The 19,999-nt window shown below is 45.0% G+C and overlaps 2 protein-coding genes across 2 annotated transcripts; both read left to right on the forward strand.

The window, feature by feature from the left end:
• Window positions 1-19: 19 nt before the first annotated feature.
• On the forward strand, window positions 20-14,752 carry LOC119371764 (XK-related protein 7). The gene is made up of 5 exons (XM_037642224.2): window positions 20-861; window positions 2,313-2,518; window positions 4,958-5,243; window positions 6,132-6,363; window positions 7,060-14,752. The coding sequence occupies exons 1-5, from the start codon at window positions 461-463 to the stop codon at window positions 7,306-7,308; spliced, it is 1,374 nt and encodes a 457-aa protein (XP_037498152.1). The 5' UTR covers window positions 20-460; the 3' UTR covers window positions 7,309-14,752.
• Window positions 14,753-15,872: 1,120 nt separating this feature from the next.
• LOC119371766 (uncharacterized) lies at window positions 15,873-16,692 on the forward strand. The gene has a single exon (XM_037642226.2). The coding sequence runs from the start codon at window positions 16,051-16,053 to the stop codon at window positions 16,612-16,614; it is 564 nt and encodes a 187-aa protein (XP_037498154.1). The 5' UTR covers window positions 15,873-16,050; the 3' UTR covers window positions 16,615-16,692.
• The last annotated feature ends 3,307 nt before the right edge of the window (window positions 16,693-19,999 follow it).

Genomic DNA, 19,999 nt, shown 5'->3' on the forward strand with positions numbered 1-19,999 from the left:
CGGGCTGGCAGCTCAATGTGATCGGAACGAGTCGTACCTGGGCCATCAGTCAACTGTCGTTGAGGCGTGAAGAGAACAAAAGGGGGCCTACCTCTCCACAGCGCAACAGGCGTGGATAGAGCGGTGTTATAAAAAGCAACTGGAGAGAGAGGGGATAGCTTTGTTGCTGGCTGTTGCTTGCGGATCCCTGGGGTGTACGTCACAAAGTGCTCCGGTCAAACGTCACGCTCAGCCGAGAACGAAAAGGATGTGTGTGCTTGCTGATGTGCGGTGTACAGTGTCGCGTTGTTGTTAGATGACCCGCTGAGAGCGCCGAGCCTTTGCCCGCGCTTGCCACTGGGTCATTATGTGCGGTCTGATGCTCCGCCGCGCTTGTGAGCGGCACGATTGAAGAAGAACTGGTCGGTTTCGCGTGTATCGTCGCCGGTTCTAATGGCAATAACCGCTGAAACACGGAGCGATGTCAGCTTCGGAAAAGAAGGACGTTGTTTCGTCCGACCCGCCTGCCAACGGCTCCAATTGCAACTGCGAGCCGCCCAAGGCGGTCAGACCATCAGTGCGTACGGCTTTCAAGCAGCGCAAGTACACCATTCTGGACGGTCTGTGCGTGCTTTGCTCGGTGGGCAGCTTTCTCTTCGACACCGGTTCGGACATCTGGGTCGCTTACCGGCACTACAATGACGGCAGTTACTGGTATTTCGGCCTGACGGTGGCCTTTATCATGGTGCCCGCGACCATCATGATGGGCTTTAGCTTTAGGTGGTATCTACTCGATCTCAAGCAGCACGGCAAGCACCCGTCCAAGTTGCAGTGGTTTGTGAGAACCGCTTTTCACTTGCTACAGTTGGGACAAGTTGTCAGGTGAGTGGAAACCGCCGCCGAAACCTTGAAGTTCGTATATCGATCAGTCAGAACAGCGTTTGATCGTGGTAATTCGGTGAATGCACGTGCCGGGCATTCACCGAGCAAATGTACCTCTCAAAGGTGGTTTCCTTTCGCGTGAAATCATTGTTTTTGTAATAACGCAGAAAGAGTAGCCTACCTTATCAGTTTTGTGTGACCTAGCTAACTTTGTACTTGAAAGCATACCTTCATCTCTGTCGCTCGTTATTGGAAGTGTCAACATCAGAGCAATGCTGTACTTGGCACTATCTGCAAGGCCATCAACCACAATCTCACACACAATGAGGAACATATATTGGTAGGTTAATGTGCATAACGGTGGGCTGTCACAAGAGATACCGGTGATTGTTATCACGCGTCGCTTCAATTCGTAGAACGCTGCTTAATTACATGTTATGTTGTTACATATTGATAATCACACGTCGCTTCAGTTCGTAGAACACCGCTTAATTACATGTTGTGTTGTTACATATTGGCACAGCTTATCAAGTGAAGGTGTTGGTATATGCTGTATTACGAATAGCCAAATAATGCTTTGAATGTCGTGCTACATCTGCATTGAAAATAATGCAATGTTGATTCAGTTAACATGCTTTCGTAGATAGTGTTGAATGCACCATTTCTTTCGCTGAAAGATTAGCTATGTGCTATGTTAAGTGAGATGGGATGTGCCCTCCTTTTGGAGTCATCATCTTGCCACTGCTGCATTTCGTCAACTTTTCTGCCTCCCTCTGTTGCCAAGCTAGAAAGTCTCTAGCATTTCACCTCCTTCGAAATGCGACTGCCGCAGCCGGGATCGAACCCGCGACCTTCAGGTCAGCAGCCAAGCACTGTAACAACCACACCACCGCGGCGGACAAAATTTCACACTGTTAACTAACTTGCTGTTCTAATTGTCATTAAGTCTTCGCCAAGGAGCGGTATAGAATCACAAAAGATGTCAAAATGAAGTGTTTCCGCTGAGGTATTACATCACGCGTTTATACTCCACCATGAATGACTGTACCATGAAAAACATGGGAGAGAGAAAGAGTGAGTTTATTAGAGGAAGGCAGAGAGGTTGGCCTGACCTAGTATTCTCTGACCTTCTAATGTGCACAGGGGAAAAAGGAAAGAGAAAGGAAAGAGTACTTGTAATGAAGACAGGAAGAAGCAACGCACACGTACGGTAAACACATAACACAGTGGTTTCCTTTAAGTCTAGAATGTAGTCTAGTACTATTCAAACGGTTAGTGACAGCCCTCGTCGCCGTTGTTGGTACTGTCTGTCCACACACTGGGCACAAAATACAGCTTTCACTGCCAGCGTTTTCCGTCATGACACATAGACAGGGTAGATGTTCTAGTGTCTCAGACACAACAACGTTCACAGTTCAGGCAACACGGGTGAAGTTGATGTGTGGGTGCAGGTATGTGGACGCTCTCATCTATGGCCTTAAGAGCGCCCGCAGCAAGTCGGAGCAGCGGGAGTTCTACAGACGGAGCGCGGAGGAAGACGTCGACGCCAGCATGCTGCGGCTCTTTGAGTGCTTCATGGAGGCCACTCCGCAGCTGATTCTGCAGATCTGCATTCTGGCCAGGGACTACCCACACCAGGAGGAAGACTTCTGGACAAGTCAGTGAGCTCCCCCTAGATGCGGGATTCGTTGAATTGAATCGAAGTTTATCTGTCCTGACTGCTTGCGGAAACTGAAACAGAGGCCAAATGCTACATAGTCTGATATAGCCTCTCCTCCTCCTAACTGCAGTCAACATGCAGGCCAATGAACGTAGCAATGTAGTGCAATATTGCTACATAACGCAATGTGGTAATATTTCATAAATTGGTTAGCGGAGGCCTATACATGACGTGGAAATAAAGCAAAACATTTATCTCGCATAATGCAGTATGATATATAACGTGTAATAACACAGACACAGAACATTTTATTATGCAAGCTCCCTATTGTGATGTATCTGGATCAGGTTATAAATCAGGATGTCGGGAAGCATGACTCTGTACGTTTTGCATACTCTGCACATTTTTTTCAGTGCAGTTATTTATCTGCAATGTTCTTTTACGAAATAACTGGTCACTCACTAATGACAACTGTAGCTTGATATATGTATGTAAAATTATGTCAAATCATGTATTATTTGTACGCCTGTACTCTTTCAGTATCCAGCACATCATGTTTTGGTCACAAGCGCAAGCAGTGCGCAGCACCCACATGTCATAGAAATGCGCCGCTCTACTCATTCATTGATTCAGACCTGCAACACATTCCACATGACAAACACATCATATCTTGTTATATAAAAATATGAGACTTGTTAACTTCATTATTACGAGACACCCATATTATTGTTTAAATGTGGCACACACTTCATGATCACAAATGCAAGCTGCAAAAGAAGTATTTCAACCCTTCATAGCATTGCTTTCTATGTATGACATGCAGTGTGTGCGTTTTTGCCCAGAACACAACTAATGAAATTGTTGAATGATTTGTCATTTTGCATTGTCATTCTTTCTGGTGTTTCGTTGAAATCCATGTGTGTCGTTGGGCTAGCTTAAAACAACATGTTACTAGGGATGGGCGAATATTCGAGCGTTTCGAATATTCGAACGAATATTACAGTATTCGAATTCGCTTCGATACGAATTTAGATTATTCGAAGTATTCGAAATGAACGAATATATGTATACATTTGACCGCACATAATCCTCTGTAAAGGTGGTTTCACTGCAGCGTCTAGTTGCTGTGCCGTGAAACAACTCATCCAGTGGAAATTTACACTGGCTCGAAGCCACACTTCAAGGTTAAATGTACATATTTTTTTTTAAGTTTAAAATCGTGTTATATGGGCTTATGTGCGCTAAGTATAGTAATTTTTAAATTGTAACGTATTGCACCACTTATAACTTGCACCCATTTCGAATCATTTGAAATGAACCGATACATGTATACATTTGACCGCACATAACCCCCTGTAAAGATGGTTTCACTGCAACGTTTAGTTGCTGTGTCGTGAAACAACCCATCCAGGGGAAATCTGCACTGCCGCGAAGCCACACTTCAAGGTTAAATGTACATATTTTTTAAAGTTTAAAAGCGTGTTATATGGGCTTATGTGCGCTAAGTATAGTAATTTTTAAATTGTAACGTATTGCACCACTTATAACCCTACTGCTATTCAAATCTTGATACTATTCAAGAACACTTAATTTCAAACCAAAAAGGGACATTCACTCATACCTAGTTCCAGTCCTTAAAAATATTGTGCAAGGGTCATGACAAAAATGCTCATTTTTCTTAATAATATGCGGTAAATACTATTCAATTCGAAATTATTCGACCAAATCACTGTTCGCTTCAGATTTGCTTCGAACCTCAAATTCACTATTCGCCCATCCCTACATTTTACTCATTGACACTCATGAATTCATTCAAGTACAGTGAAGATTAATGCGGACGATAGGAACAAATACGTATGTTGGCTTTCTTTGCATCCACGTCTTGTTGATGCTGTGCTTCAATAGCGAAATGGCGTGCATGTAGGACAGGTGGCAGACTTTGCAGACCTCTGCGCTATACTCAGAAAAAAATTTCATCTCCACTGACAGCCACCTCTGTCCCTCCCACACAGAATTTGCATAAAGGCTCCACCTAGTAGTGCTTACTCATTTTCATGACATCAAGCACTGCTCAAGTGTTTCAGATAGTTGACTTTCCAATACAGACACGTTTGTTTCGCTGGTTTTAGGTCTGTAACTTCAACGTCCTCGTAAATGTTGTCAGGGACTCGGACATCACTGCACAGCGGAACGTAATGTTCTGGGTAGTAGCGACGAACCTTTAACTCTTTATATGCATAGAATCTACATTAGCCGAGAAAAAGTACTTCCAGTTCGAGTGGGAACCAGCTAGCACGACTGCCTTTCACAGGCGAAGGGCAGGGGTGCCGTGCCGGCAGTTCTGTAGGCGGAGCCGAGATTTTTTTTTCTCGAGCTGTAATCGAGTACGGGTGTCTCACATTCCTCATAAACTGTCGACCTCTCTCTCTCCATCAGTGGTGGCGCAGAATGTGTCCATCGTGACGTCCCTGGTGTCGGTGGCCTGGTCCCTGGCCTCGTACAACAAGTCGCTGCGGCTGGTCATCGAGGACAAGGCCAACATGCGGTGGCGTGGCGCGGCCGTCTACTTTCTCTGGCGCCTCTTCGTCATCGTGCCCAGGGTGCTGGCCCTGGGGCTGTTTGCCTCGCTGTTCCCGCTTTACATGTTCCTCGTCTGCGGCCTCCGCTGGCTCATCATGTCCGCCTGGATCATCTCGATGAAGACGCAGTTTTATGAGAACAGGTTAGGGCAGCTGCCGCCTTGGCCATGCTTGTACATGTTTGTCTGCATCCGAGATAAACACCTCATTAGTATTCAAAACCTCATAGAAGCTGATGTTACATACATAATTAGGGAAATGATTATCTTGTTTAGCGTTACCATGTCATTTAACAGACATTTCGCTTGCGAAGTAGAATAAACGTTCAAGTTTTACCGGCTTGAATACTGATCAGGTGTTCACCGCGGATGTGGTTGACCCTGTACATGTGTGGCCCGAACTTTTGTGAAACCTGCATTTCCAGCCTGGGCTGTGAACGTCTGAAGTAAAAGTTTCACTTTTTGCTGTTTATTTTCTACGAGCCACTACTAGAGAGCACCAGTTATTGTCCTGTTGACACTGGTGTTTTCGAATGTCACCGTATCTCACTGGATCGTGATAACAGTGTGTATATCACAACGAGCCATTGTCCGGGATGCTCAAACAATATTGGCCGGGCTGATGCTTACGGTATGCTTCTGGGTGCATGTTATGCCCACTGCACTGGCCTACTGAATTAGTGGTATAGGACGGCAAAAGAAGTGGCGACTCACTCGGTAAATGTATTTTGCGCTTAGGGCTCACTCGGACTCAGACTCACTAAAATTTTTCTCAACTGGGCTGATTTGGACTTAAGCTCACCATAATATTACTCCTCCGGACTCACTCAAACTTCATGACTCGATCCGAGTCTGAGTGAGCCTTAGTGAGTCGACTCATGAGTGTGTTTGCGGGTCAGTGGTACATACTATTTCGTTTGTTTGTGCAGCAAGAATTCTGTTGTGATTCAGCATCTGTCTGCAGTAGCTATATATTGTGGTGTCCCTCGCAGCCAAGGGTGCAGAAGCTTTTGTTCCTTTCCTCAATTGCAGGGTGGAGGAGCTGGTGTACAACCTGGTGCTCGGTGTGGTGTTCATCTTCTGCTACCTGAACCCGGTGGACACACCGACTAGGTTTCGCATGTCTGCCTTCTACGTGGGCACTTTTCTTGAGAACACCATCCTGCTGGGCGTCTTCTATGCATACAGTCCCTCGGACATCTGGTACAAGGTTCCTGCGGTGCTCGGTGGTACCCTCTGCTTTTTCCTTGGCATCACCTTCATGGTAAGTGTGTGCATATGATAAGGTAGAAGGCTGGGTGTGTTGGTATAGCATAACTGAAGTTGGATCCCGCTGACATTGCTAATCACGAGGAACAGTGCAAAGTTCAGAAAACACGCTATAGTCGGCTACAACGTAAAAATAAACACAGGCTCCGCCCGCAAAGCTTCGGAGCGCTTGTCAGCCACCTCTGTAAGAGAGTCATGCAAGCTGGTTTCCTTTCGAGACATAAGTACTCCTTCTGTGCTAATGTAAATACCACGCATATAGAAAACTAAAGGTTCGTCATTCCTACCTGAAATATAACCTTTTGTTAATCAGTGCGATCAGAATCTCTGATGAAATTTACCAGGACATTCAAGTTTTCAACTTTAAAAGTAGCGATATGAACATGCGTCTGTACGGGTGCATCGTCTGAATCGCGCGAGAAGTGCTTGATGTCGCGGATATGAGCAATATCCGTGACATCACGGAAATGAGAATTGGATGGGACGTCTATGCAAATTTTCTCTGGGTGGGACAATCACGGGTGTGGGTGGAGCTTGCATTTTTTCTTAGGTTGTAAGCGACTGTAGATTCTTTTCTGTTTGTTGGTGTTTCAAGATAACTTCACGAGCAAGGGTCAGCTGTACTAAACTTGACTTTTGGATACTCCAGATTCACTTCACGAATGGATGCGCGCGGCATTTGTTTGCGCAGGTGATCTACTATCTTCTCCTCCACCCTACGGGCAGCATTCCGCTGGTGCTGCGTCGGAACCAGTGTCTTCCGCTGCCGCGGGCGCAGATGCGCGAGGAGATGCTCAAGACCGGCGCGCTCGAGAAAGACATGGCCGGCCACCTCGAATCTCTGACCACGCAGTCCCCGCCCAGTGAAGATGACTGCAGTTGCTCCTGCGAGACTGACAGTAGCGCAGCACGTGACAGTCGCAATAGAGTCGATGTTTGACCGAGAGTACCGATTAGGTCAGGGCCAATCGCTGGCAGGTTTGTGTTGTAGGGTCACAGTAGTGGGAAGGTGGCTTTCTTTAAGAAGCTTAGGTGTCTAATGGCAGGGCACATCAATGAGTCTTAAAGGGCTCTATACGGGAAAAAAAAAAAAGCTCCCCCCTCCCCGTCCCTCCATCGCAGATACAATGCCTAACCCTTCCATCTTTTATCATTACAAAAGTGCAACTAGAACGGAGACGAAGAAAGAACACGAGCGCTTATGTAATCATGAACTTATACCAAGATGCCCGAATGGCAGTTATCCTGTCTGTCCATCTTGTCAAAATGTCACCGCTGCAAAGGTCGACACAGATGAAGTCGTACAGCTGAACCGAGATATAACAGACACATATGTGTATAATGAATTATTGGATATAATGTAGTACATGAAAACTTGTCTTGCTGCTAATACTATCGCATGAAGAAACGTTTATAACGAATTTCGGATATAGCAAATTTATTTTTGTGTTAGGTGCAAGTTAGTTTCAGTGGTGTTTAGAGTTCTTTTGTCATGAAAAAAAAACCAGAAATAACAAATAATAATACTAACACCAACAAGTACAGAACGTGCTGACTTGCAACTGTGACTTTGTCTTTATTGACATGGCTGAGCTTGATTTGTTTTTGCTTCTTTAACAGGCGTGTGGCTTTTAGGGGCAATTTTTGTGGGACTTACCCACAAAAATTGGGTAAATCCCACTACTTACCATTGTTCCACTAAACGTGAAGAAGGCAGCAGCTAGCCCAACAAATAGCCGATGACGTATCAGGATTCAATTGCAGAAATTTGTTAAATTCCGTCTCAAAATTGGTTTCAAATACCAAGTTTTCTCCTGTAAAGCATACTTCGTAGCATGTTGCAGTGTGTAACACGAAGATAACTTACGGCAAAATCACTGCTAATTGGGCAATGAGAGACAGAAGAAGAAGAAGAAGCACCTTAGGGTAAGCTTCATTCCGACGCAGTTTTCCGACGACGTTAGTGGAGCTGAAACACCCTTTCCTACATGCCCGGTTTCAGGCTTGGCACTCATCAAAGAAATCTCTCTCAAAACAATGTGGCGAATTAATTCTTCTTATTCTTTTTCTTCTTCTGTCTCTCATTGCCCATTAGCAGCAATTTTGCTGTGGGAAACACAGGCGCACACTGCATGCTTTGCCCCTGCCCAGGTTTCATGTTAGTGGAGCTGAAACACCCTTCCCTACGTGCTTCGCCCCTCCCTATTTTGTATAGTGGGTTGGAGCTGTTCGTGCTGGGAAAATAATCAAACAAACAGACGCTATTTTTCACCTCCTGAAATATTCCAGTCAGGCATGTCTGTGCAGTGTCCACCACACTTCAAGAACACATCGAGGATGTAGTGGGAGTTATTCTCTGTTTTTCTGGGGCGCCTAGCTGAGGAATGTACAGTCGCGCTCAGTATGACCTGCAACGTGAGAGCGCGTTGCCTCACGAGCTCAAAGGTTGTGCATGGCTATAAATTGCCCTGATTTCCACAAATAGATGAGATTTTCTTATTTGGGATTTTACCCAAGTGAAGAACAGCCTATAGCTGTGGAAATAAAGGCTAGGTGGAACTCATGGGTGATCTTTTAGCTCTTGAGGCCATGCGTTCCAGTTTTGCAAGTTATATTAAGCACGACTGTGCATCGTGTTATATTTAGAAGTGCGGAGAACTTTACACTACATTTCCTCCCGCCACTCCCGTCCCATTTCGCTCTTCAAATCGCCACATGCTCAGCCACTAGACAACTAAGTCGTGCGGAAAAGCCACCTTGTCAGTGAGATGCAGGACTGCAAGAAAAATGTGATAGTGCCATAAAGTGAGGTGTGAAGCTGCCGAGTGCATGAGTCTCGAGAGTGAAACATTGCCCACTGGCACTTCGACATGCGGTGCAGTCACCTACGACCACGACTTTCAATTTAGTAACGGTCATGCCGTTAAGGTTGCGGTATAATGGTTCGACTGGTCACCGTGTGGTGCGCTCTTTATGATGATGGCCTTATGTTTATGTTCAGTCGACTGATGGAAGAAGCTGAGTGTGTCTGTGCTGTTGAAGTTCTTTTCTGCTGTCTCTGCTTGGACCAGAGTTTCAGGCCAGGCGCTGCGTTTGATGACGACAGCCTAGGAGCTGTAGATAGTCTCCACATGTCTCTGCCCTCTCGTACAACAGTCCGACGTGTCATGGTCAGCACGTATGGCCTCCCAGCTTTCTTATAATACCTCGCGATCATCAACCGCACGGAATATCAGCGTCTTACAACAGTAAGAAGTGGCGAGATTGGCATTAGTGAGCACGAGCAGACAATCTCCAGTGGGAACACCAATGCACGCAGTCTTCACGACTAATTTCATGACTGCATATGTATTTGTTATTTGTGATGCCTTATCGGACGCAGGCATATACTAATGAGTTCCTTAGCTTTTTTATCTGTTGTTGTTTATCTAATTCCACGATGCATGTGTGGTCCTGGCAGCACAAAATAAAAAATGGAAAGTTCTTTACAGATGACGCTTTCATACTTGTGCACATGTTCTCCATTGTGCAATTCTTTTTTATAGAAAGAAAAATATCTGTGAAGTGATTCTTCTTGAATAGGTGGAGTGATTTTGAAGCGATTTTAAAAAAGTGATGAAAATGTATATTTGAAATCAGTGGAGAAGCAGAGGACACTTGCACTGAAGTCTAGCATGTGTGCTTACTGTTGCCTGTCTTGCCGCTTCTTATGGCCATGACGCACTGAAGTGCTGCACGGTCAACTTCGTGCAGCGTTCTTAAACGTCTGGGACGCTGTAGTACTTCCCAACTCTGTGCCACTTCAGAATCTGCTAGTTCATGCTTTTAGGAACATTAGTCACGCTAGATAGCTTGTGATTGTGCCTGGGAATTCAACTTTTTGCACTGCACTGCACGTACCAAAACTCGCTCGCCACTCACTTTGTGTTTAATGTGTGTATTTCTTTTTCTTTTTAATTTCCCATCCTGAGTTCACTTGAGCACAGTGCCTTTTTCTCCCCTCCCACCACGTTTTAGTAAAACAATCTTGTGCAGTTTTGGCTTAAAGACATCCGTACGCTCATTGCACGCACGTACAGTTGGCTGCAAAAGCTTATGGGATATGGTACGCCACGTGAAAAAGTAATTTTCATGAAACCTGAGCGCATAGCCTAATATTTAATCTTTCAATGTGTGCCCTTGCGACCTTTGTTAAATGATGCATTAAATTAAATTCATTTTATTAGGAAGTGATACCTTAAAAAGCTAAAATTAGAACTTGCGGTACCTACATTCAATAACCGTTTGCAGCTGCCTGTACTTCGTGCTTTTGTAACGACTACAAAAGAACACCAGCCAACATTGAATACGTTTTGTGCACATTTTTATACGTGCTGAACTTGCCAATGAAGTAATTTCAACTGCTGAAGCATGGAGACTGAGTTAGTGATGGAGTGCAAATATTCATAGAGTTCTGTACTGCAAGTAGGAATTCGTTATGTTGTGCTTGGATTGTGTACTTGTTTGGAGTCCTTAACGTTGAGGCGGTGATGAATTCTTGAACAGCGCTGGATGATGTGCTTTAGACGCGTGTTGCTGATTGTGTATGACTGCGCGTAATATCTGCCGTTGCTTCGTCGTAAACAGCAAGCTTTCGTACAAGTTGTAAACTTAGTAGAGACATGGAAAATTTTTGGTGCAAGGCAGTAACCTCTGCAAATGTGTGCTAGTACTTCGTGCTTTGAGACGACAGCTCTTAACTAAACAATAGGCAGTAGTCTGTGCAGCTTAGTGAAAGCGTTAAATTTCTTACATATTTCTGGGTGTTTCACACTCTATTCAGGTTGAATATGTGTATTGCTTCTTGATAGTCCAAGGTGTAAAGCACTGAAACATGTAAATTAATGAGACTATAGGTGACAGCAAAGGTATTAGGCACACAATCTTTGTGAAGGACATACATTTCCTCATGCTTTTGCCATTCTGCCTAAAATTAAGATCAACAATGCAGTATCTCATACGGGGATGTATTTGCTGCACCTTTGAGTTTGAAAGTTGATAGATGTGCAGCAAAAACAAGAAATATTGTTGTTTCTGAAATCCCAAGCTCTGAAAACTTTTGCATGTGGGATCACAATATTTATGAAGATGAAAATCTACGTAAATGGCTCATCACATTACGTACTGAAAGGACATTTTCTTATTTTCACCACCCACTTGAGGTAGCTTTGATATCCGAATGACACTGCATCATGTTGCTCTGATGGCAGCTATTGCAGAGAGATTAATGTTGCTTAAACAAACCTGTATTGTGATAACGTTTGGAGAATTTCAGCATACCAATATTGCTGTCTCATTCACACCTGCCACCTTTGCGCACACTTACTAAGCTGTGACTGGTATATGGTCAACACAGCTTAGAACATGCAGAATGCACGTTGTGCATGCGTGAAGTGTGCATGCGTCGAGACGTTAGCATTAATAGTAGAGCATTACATGTATGCTCAAAGTCTATTTCGAGGCCATCGAAGCCCGCATATAGCTAATGTACACATTTTTTCTTTTTGTTTCTTTTGAAGTTATTGAAGCAACTTCCGACCTCACGCACTACAGCTGTGGAAGTACAGTTCAACGTCGATGTAATGTACTTTGATGTAACGATCTGTTTATATAACCGAGGAAAAGAAATTGTGTTTGCCATTATCAGCTTGCAATGAATGCATGTGTGCTGATAACTGATGTTGGATATGAATATGCTTTCGCGTTATGTGTGACCATGTTGGAACAAGATTCAATTCAGTTCGTGCTGGATCCTTGCTTGCAAAGGGCAACTTGCAACGCATTCGGGTAGTTAGGTGACGTGCAATATTTGTGGTCTTTTACTCAGAGTTGGCCTTCTAGTCATCCTCTGTGGTCCTCAGTTTGCTAAGTTATCAAACATTATCAAACCTGCTTTGTTTGTTTTGAGTTCCTCATGTATCTTTTTCTTGTATTCGCGACATATATATGTTAACTTTTCTGTCTGGGTCTTGTGCTTTAACTGCTACTGCTGGTTGCATTATGTGAACCCTGTTTTTGTTTTTGCTACCGTCATTTGCACTGCACAAACGTTTTTGAATGCTTTAGAATACAGTTTGAGAGTTTTATATCAAGAGGAGTGTTTTTTGCCATAGCATTTGTATAAGTGGAATTGATTCCATGGAAGTGACCTTTTAACTCATTCGTTGCTGTGAGCAGACAGCAATGATCTTATGATAGCAGCGGTGACGACCGTGTCCATGGAAGTTAGCTTTCCTATCATAATTTTCACAGCAATAAATCCGCCCAGTATAACTCGTTTCATGAATTTCCCAGGTTATATATCGTTTGTGCTGCATCAGTTGACTGCTTACGGATGTATGTACAGTCCAGGTCATGATGACAGAAAACACTCACTTGGTATGTTGACTAGTTAACACATATGCTGCGAGTTTAAAGGGGTACTGACACAAAATTTCGCGGCCGAGATAGCCTGCTGGATCGATTCCCGTGTACGTGCGTGTACCATCTGCAAAATATCGGCAGCGAATAAAGCTTGGAAGGTATTTTATATGAATTTTGAAGTTCGCGAGCGCGATCCAGCATTATAGGCCGCACCTAGTGCATTGACACCCTCGGAGGTGACCCGAGGTGACCCCCCTACTTCCCCTACGTAACCGTTGCAGCCGGTACAAGTTACGATGACGTCGTAGCCGCCATTTCTGTTTTGACGCGCTTCCCGACGAATCGCTCCTCGCCAGCGGGTCAGATGCATGAAGTGATTCGCCACGTCGAAAATTCCTTCGATCCCCGCCGCAAGAAAATCGTCGCCATCAGACGACGATGAGCCCGACGACGACAGACCGCGCGGAAATGCGTCACTGTTCTGTGTGCTCACGTGACCGAGCGTTTCACTCGCTAGGTGGTGATAGTTGCACCCGGCGGCTTGCCGTTTTTGGAGCTCTGTCAAACCGAAACTGAGGCTGTGTCGGTAATGAGGAACTTGTAATTAATTATCTGTCGCGCGCTGCAGCAAACGATGTGCCGTGTTATGACTAACAGGCCCCCAGCAACACATTGCAGCAAAAAAACGCGGGGCGAAAATTTTTGTGTCAGGACTCCTTTAAGCAAATGCTGGTGACAGTTGTTATTTAGACGTTGATTTATAGAACAAACTGTAATTTGTTTCATTGAGCCCAAAATGAAGGGAAACCATCGTAGACGTTGACTCCTTTTAAGCTGACGATGAAGAAACATTACGTATTTATCTATGTTGCCAGATAACAAATGTATGTTGAACGTACGACAGTCTGAAAGGTCCTTAACAAACTGAGCCTGTTGAACAATAGAACCTAACATAGGACAGGGTTTTTGACGTGCTTCGGAACACTGGAATGTGCCGTATAGTTGTACCTTTGACGCTTTGTTCAACTTGTGTGCTACGACGTGCCAATAACTGTGGCATTTGCGGTTTGCATTTGCGTCAACACGTGCCACCATAGTCGCCAAATGTTGTTACCCGTTTCAATGCCCGAAACGTCCCGACGTTGCCAAAATGGTGAAACGACTTCGAATTTTGCACTATGCACGACTTCTGGTAGCAGAATGATGAAATTAGCGAAAGCCCACATTTTCTCGTCCACCATGTTACTGTGTACGTGTGTTATTTTTGCACACAGTTGTTTCCTTTATTTAGGCTTACCTGAAGGTGCCCAATGTTATTAGTTATAGTTAGCAGTGTTAGGAGAGCTGTAGAAAGAAAAACTAGTAAACTGTGTACAAAAGACAGCCTTCATATACTTACACACTCCATTGTGGTAGTACCGCCTAGCCAGTAGCTAAACGCACGTTTGTTTTGGTCGGCCCTGCACGATATAAAATTAGGTTATCTTATCAGCCGTTTTGCACAGGGGTAGAAGGGCACAGCTCCTAATTATTCGGAAATGTATCGTTTATATCTATTGTAGTGAATGTGCCGAAGGATCTCCATTTAGACACATACCGTACTGCCAAGAATCGTTGCCAAAACAAAACCTTGCAATATTGCATTTATAGAGATGGTTATGTATTCACTTTGGTAGTTTTAAATACACAGAGTGCAGTTTTCCCAGAAGTCACAAGATCTCCGTCAAACAAACGTGGTCATTCCCCGCCCCGCCCAACACAGGCCTGTTTGATGCGGGACGCTATCGTTCCTGCAATCTGTGATAACTGAAAGCTATTCCAACGTTAAACGGAAACACAGAACAAGTGTTTTTTGTCGGATTTAGGAGGCATCTGTTTAGGTACTTATTGAAGGTTTTTTGTGTGTTTGTTACGTTTGTGGCATTGTTATTATTCTGGCATTCATGTGACACACATGGTGCGGAGGTTTAATAAATAGCTTTTGTTAAAAAAAACCTCGCTGTTGTCGTTCCTTGGCTCGCGCGTGTAAGCAGTTGTGAACTTGGTTCACCTGCGATTGCTGTTATTGCGGGGGGGTCCATCAAATGCTTGCATCCACTTTCTTGATGGGTCTTTGTGTAACCCCGCTGAATGACCTATTACTAGTTGCACTAGCAACAATAGATTGTCAGGGATACTTTGCCGGAATACATGCATGTGCACGAAAAATCTTGTGTGATCAGAAGTGATCTGTATTTGTTAAGCTCAATTTTGACATGCATACTTGGGCATTCTAAATGCGTTTTAACCGTGGCTGAAGTAGAATCTATTCATGCGCACTGTAGCTGAAATTTTATTTTGAAAGACACTTTAATTAAAATAGCGTGATGTGGTCAGCGGCACATGCCACACATCATTGAAGCAATGCCAGTTCACGCTCAGTAGTGGATTGTTGTACATGCGTGCATGCATTCGGAGGAAATCCAGCCAAGTCAACCACTCTGCCACTGTGTCTGCCTCGCGTGAACCCTGCCGTAGTTCCGAAATCCTGCTTAGCGTGGTTTGTAAATGTGTTTGCTTTTGCAGCATCAGACTGTGGTGGAGGAGGGTGTAAGTTTTTTCACATCTTGGTACAAAAAGAAAAGTCTTGCAGCGAGACATTTTGGGAACATTTACTCTGGCATCACATTGCTTTCTTTGTTTTGTTTTGAAGCTTCAGGATACGTAACGTGACGGAATTTGTACTTCGCGGTTGATGCGTTTAATGCGTGCTTGTGCCACAATTAATTTCACAACGCACGCTCGTTAATTGCTGAAGCTTGATGTGCTAGGAGCAGTGATGCGTTCTAGCGTTAATTTTTCATTCAGTGCCTGGTGTTCGCGACACCGATCGAAAAATCGAGCACACCGCAGTTATGTGTCCGTGCGTTAAAACGCTTTTGTGACCGAAACCGAAACTAAGTATCCTCAAAACTGTTTAGAAAAGCTTTGTATTTTAAGAGAATAATAATGTGAACCTCAAGTATTTCATGCTTAGCTGTCATAAATACGGAGCTTTTGAGATTTGAGAAAAAAGTCGGAAGAGTAGCCGTCAGGCATCGGCTGTTTCGAGTCAATCCGAGATCCGACCTTATCCAAAAAAACATGGCGCCTTCCATGCTGTGAGCGTGCTTTCAGTACTTTCAGTGCTTGATCCTCGCCGAGAGGGGTCAAGTAATTCGTTCTGCGCTTTCAATCTCTAGTTCCACGTTTCGTGACTTCACACGGCCGTGGCTTCTAGACAAAACAGCCGCTGTTCGCCATGCCTCGCATAAAGTACATCGGCTACCCGTCCCCGTACGTCGGCAAGCACTTGCTCTGGCTACTGGGCAACCTCAAGAACTTCGGCGTCGGTCGCATCGTCACTCGGACCTCGTTCGAGCGGTACCCCGAGCCTTCGTACTACGTCATCACCAAGGTCGTGCCGTACATGGACGACGCCAACCAGTACGGCGAAGTCTGGGCCCAAACGGTGTTCCGGGGCAGGAGACTAGGTGTGACCCAGCTGGAGTCGCCTCAGGTGCCAGACTACAAGCTGGTGCCCAGGAGCGAGGAGGCGCGACTTCTCTCGCTCCCGGTCGTGGACCCCGTACCCAAAGTCCTGCCCCGCTATCTCAAGATGGCGCCGTTGATGCGCATAATCGTCGAACGAGACCTGAAGGCCAAGGGCGTTGACAACGTGGAGCCGAAGATGAGGGCCGTCTACGCGAGCTCCTACGGGGGGAGCTACCGCATCGCCGAGGAAGGGGAGACGCCAGACGTCGAGCACACCGACGCCAAGAACTACATCACTGAAAAGTTTCGTCAAGGCGTCAAGGAAATTTAGGACTTCCCTTTTCGCCACTTCGTTGCACCCGTGTACATAAATGCGTAGATGTATATTGAATACAAAGTCTGTAGAAAAGACGTCGTATGTGTACGTTCCCGTTCTGGAGCCTTGCACTTTACGAAAGCTGACTTAACGGCAGCGCCAGTCTTTTCAACAAGACGCACTAGTTAAAATATAGACTTTGAAAACGTGGATACCTGGTCCGGCCCTAACGCAAATATTTAAAGAGCCTGGACCTCGGAGCACATTTTCCTCTTGTGCTAACGGGAAGCAGCAGTCGCTTAGAGCAGTAGAATGTGCCTTAAACTTGCATGCAGGTTGAAGTTACGACGAGCCGAAAATGAAAGACTAAAAAAAAGTAAAACGGTGCCTCATAGCTGCGTACCAGAAGATTGTCAGTCGTATGCATTCATGAAAATGGGAGAAAACTAGTAAATACGTAGATTTTCATTTACAATGGTTAGTTAAGTCACGAGGTGTTTTACACATAACATGTAATTGTTTCATGCTGCTCAAGACTTCTGTAACAATTCAGAAATATGGGCTATTTATAACAAAACAGGAATACATACTTACATTTGAAAGAATTGGTCAACATGTTTGTTGGCATTGCATTGAAGCATTGTTCCGCTAGTCTCATCACCTTCGTGTAAGCACATCACAATTTGACAATGATGAATATTGGTTTGGTTTGTGGGGCTTAACGTGCCTGCCATTCGTTTGTGCAAGGAACTCCTGCTAGGTGGTTTCAGTTCTCATAGGCGGCGAGTTTTCATTTTACCGGAGGGGGCGGGGGCCCGACTTGCTCTTCCACATTTCTCCCCCCCCCCCCTCTCTCTCTCTCTCTCTCTCTCTATATATATATATATATATATATATGAGAGAGAGAGAGGGAGTCCAACTTCTAAATTAAAGAATTTAATATAACTTTAGTCTCTTAGGTGCCAACACCGTGATATCATTATGAAGATCTGTTAAGTGAGACTCCAGATTTAGTTTTAATTTACACAAGGAAATCGATCCACCTCGTAACTCTTGGCTCAAAGCGAAAAAGGCCGCATAGGCTGCTACTCGTCAACTGCATCGCATAAGATCTATTCCCACAATGCGCAGAATCTGCCGAATTTTTTTGTTTATTAACAGGCTTTCCTTTGTTAAAACATGCACCAGACAGGAGAGAGTAGGCTAACGCTGGCACGGGAAGCTTTAATTATGTCAGTGAATTCAATTCAAGATAGCCGTAATTCTCAGGTGGTAGCAAATACCATTTGCTACTACTACAGCTTGTGCGAAGCTGCGGTTACGAATTTTTCCGCTAAAGGTTGTTTTCTGGACGAGCAATTGAGTTGCTAATTGGTGGCCGAACTTGTAGTAAAACCCTTTACTGATAAATCAAAAATGCGTATCATCTTTTCTCGGCACTTTTATAGGCAGGCGTGTCAAAGGGTACCCAATTGTAGACAACCAAGAAATTACCCGTTTTTTATGGCGAGTAAGTTTGTGCGAAAGCATTCACTGACTGTGTCGGGATTGCTTTGTACTCTCAGTAGCATTTTTGTGTTCTCAAAACCAGTCTCTACGCGTGGTTCAAGACCTTTAGAGAGCAGCTCATAGGCGTCCATTCCTGCGTTCAGTGGCGTCGGCGGCGTAACCGATAGCCCGAATGAGGACGAAAGAGAGAGAACGCGGAGTCTGTCGATATCGCGAGCCACAGGCCTCTAACCTCGCTTTCTTCCTCCGTCACGCGCGCTGGCCCCTCGGTCGGAGCTCGTGCGCATGCAGGACTGGCACGTGCACTGCGGCTGGCTTCGCTTGTCATAACGTGGCTGTCAGCGTTTCGCTTGGTTCGCGCCGCCTGCAATGCACAGAGTAGTGTGCGTAGCACTAGAGCTCGAGCGCTGGCAGTTTCTGTGGCAATATGTAACGAATGTTACAACTGCGGATAGTCAAAACTTCAAACACAGTTGGCGTTGCCCGAACACAAAGCTGCGCTCAGAATTTGCATTAGGCAGTATCGTAATCGTCGGTGAATTTTTTAACTTGTCATAGCTTAAGCAGTCGCTTCAGTTGTTGATCAACGTATTCTGCATGCACGTACAGATCCGTTTGAGGGGCATTTTCCACTGAATGTTTGACTTGTCACTGGCTCATGAGCCGAACTTTAAAAGCCTGAAATGAAAAAGAAGCGGGCATAAACCTGTCAAATAGCTTGGTCAAGAGTTCGACGAAAGTTCGTCTGGTCAGGCATTGGATGAGAAGATTCACAGTCACTAATCAAATCGGGTTAGACGATCTGACGTTTCGGAACCGCATACGGGTTCCTTGTTTACTTGGTCAGTGACCGTGAATCTTCTTTGTCGAACAGCTGCCAGACAGGACGGCCAACAGTGTGTTGTCAATGGACGGGGACCTAAGACAAGCTCTTAAAAAATATCCTGGGCCGGCGGCAACCAGAGGGGGCTCTGCCCCCCATGAGGCAGTCCGGGGGGGGGGGCAAGCCCCCCAGCCCCCCCGTACTCTCCGCCTATGTCAGTTCTAACTGCAATTGATATTACACTGCTAATATAAATACTATGCATAATAATATATACAAGTTCGTCCTCCCTACTTAAAATATTGCGTGTGGCCGAGCACTGATGTTAAAATCTTTGCTGAAATGTAGCAGGAAGTTTTCGATTGAAAACCAGAGACACTAACACGTGTCTGTATGGGAAAATCGTGTGCAGTAGACTCTCGGCAAACAGAAATCTCTTAAATAGAACTACTGCTTAAACAGCACAACTGCCTCTAATATGATTGGTTTTATACTTGGATTCTGCACCCCTGCTCATCTCACAGTAAACGAAGCTCCCGTTAAACGGACCATGTTTTTCTGCGTGCCTTCAGGTTCCAATAATAATAATAATAATAATATCTGTGGTTTAATGTCCCAAAACCACGATATGATTATTAGGGACGGCGTAGTGGAAGGCTCCGGAAATTTCGACCACCCGGGGTTCTTTAACGTGCACCTCAGTCTAAGTACACGGGCCTCAGAGATTCTCGCCTCCATCGAAAATGCAGCCGCCGGGGCCGGGATTTGATCCCATGACCTTCGGGTCAGCAGTCGAGCACCATAACCACTAGACCACTGCCTTCAGGTTTTGTTTAACGAGTCTACTGTACCTGACCTGTGCGAGAAGTGCATAACGTCACAGATATGAGCAAATACAGCTTAGACTGACAGAGAGCTGAGGTAGTTGGTAGGTATTCATGTTAAAGGGGACGGGGCGTGCAAACGCGGACACAAGAGGGAAGTCAAGACACCAAAAACGCTGGTGTTTGTGGTGTCTTGGCTTCTCTCTTGTGTCTGCATTTGCACACCCTGTCTCTTTAACATGAG

The sequence above is a fragment of the Rhipicephalus sanguineus genome, chromosome 10, assembly GCF_013339695.2.
Source record: "Rhipicephalus sanguineus isolate Rsan-2018 chromosome 10, BIME_Rsan_1.4, whole genome shotgun sequence".
NCBI lineage: Eukaryota > Metazoa > Arthropoda > Arachnida > Ixodida > Ixodidae > Rhipicephalus > Rhipicephalus sanguineus.

Bases quoted from the DNA above. Each gene is read 5' to 3' on its own strand.
- LOC119371764 (XM_037642224.2), top strand. From the start codon at position 461: ATGTCAGCTTCGGAAAAGAAGGACGTTGTTTCGTCCGACCCGCCTGCC. The intron at 862-2,312 runs GTGAGTGGAAAC...GTGTGGGTGCAG, and splicing joins CAGTTGGGACAAGTTGTCAG to GTATGTGGACGCTCTCATCT. The intron at 2,519-4,957 runs GTCAGTGAGCTC...TCTCTCCATCAG, and splicing joins GGAGGAAGACTTCTGGACAA to TGGTGGCGCAGAATGTGTCC.
- LOC119371766 (XM_037642226.2), top strand. From the start codon at position 16,051: ATGCCTCGCATAAAGTACATCGGCTACCCGTCCCCGTACGTCGGCAAG.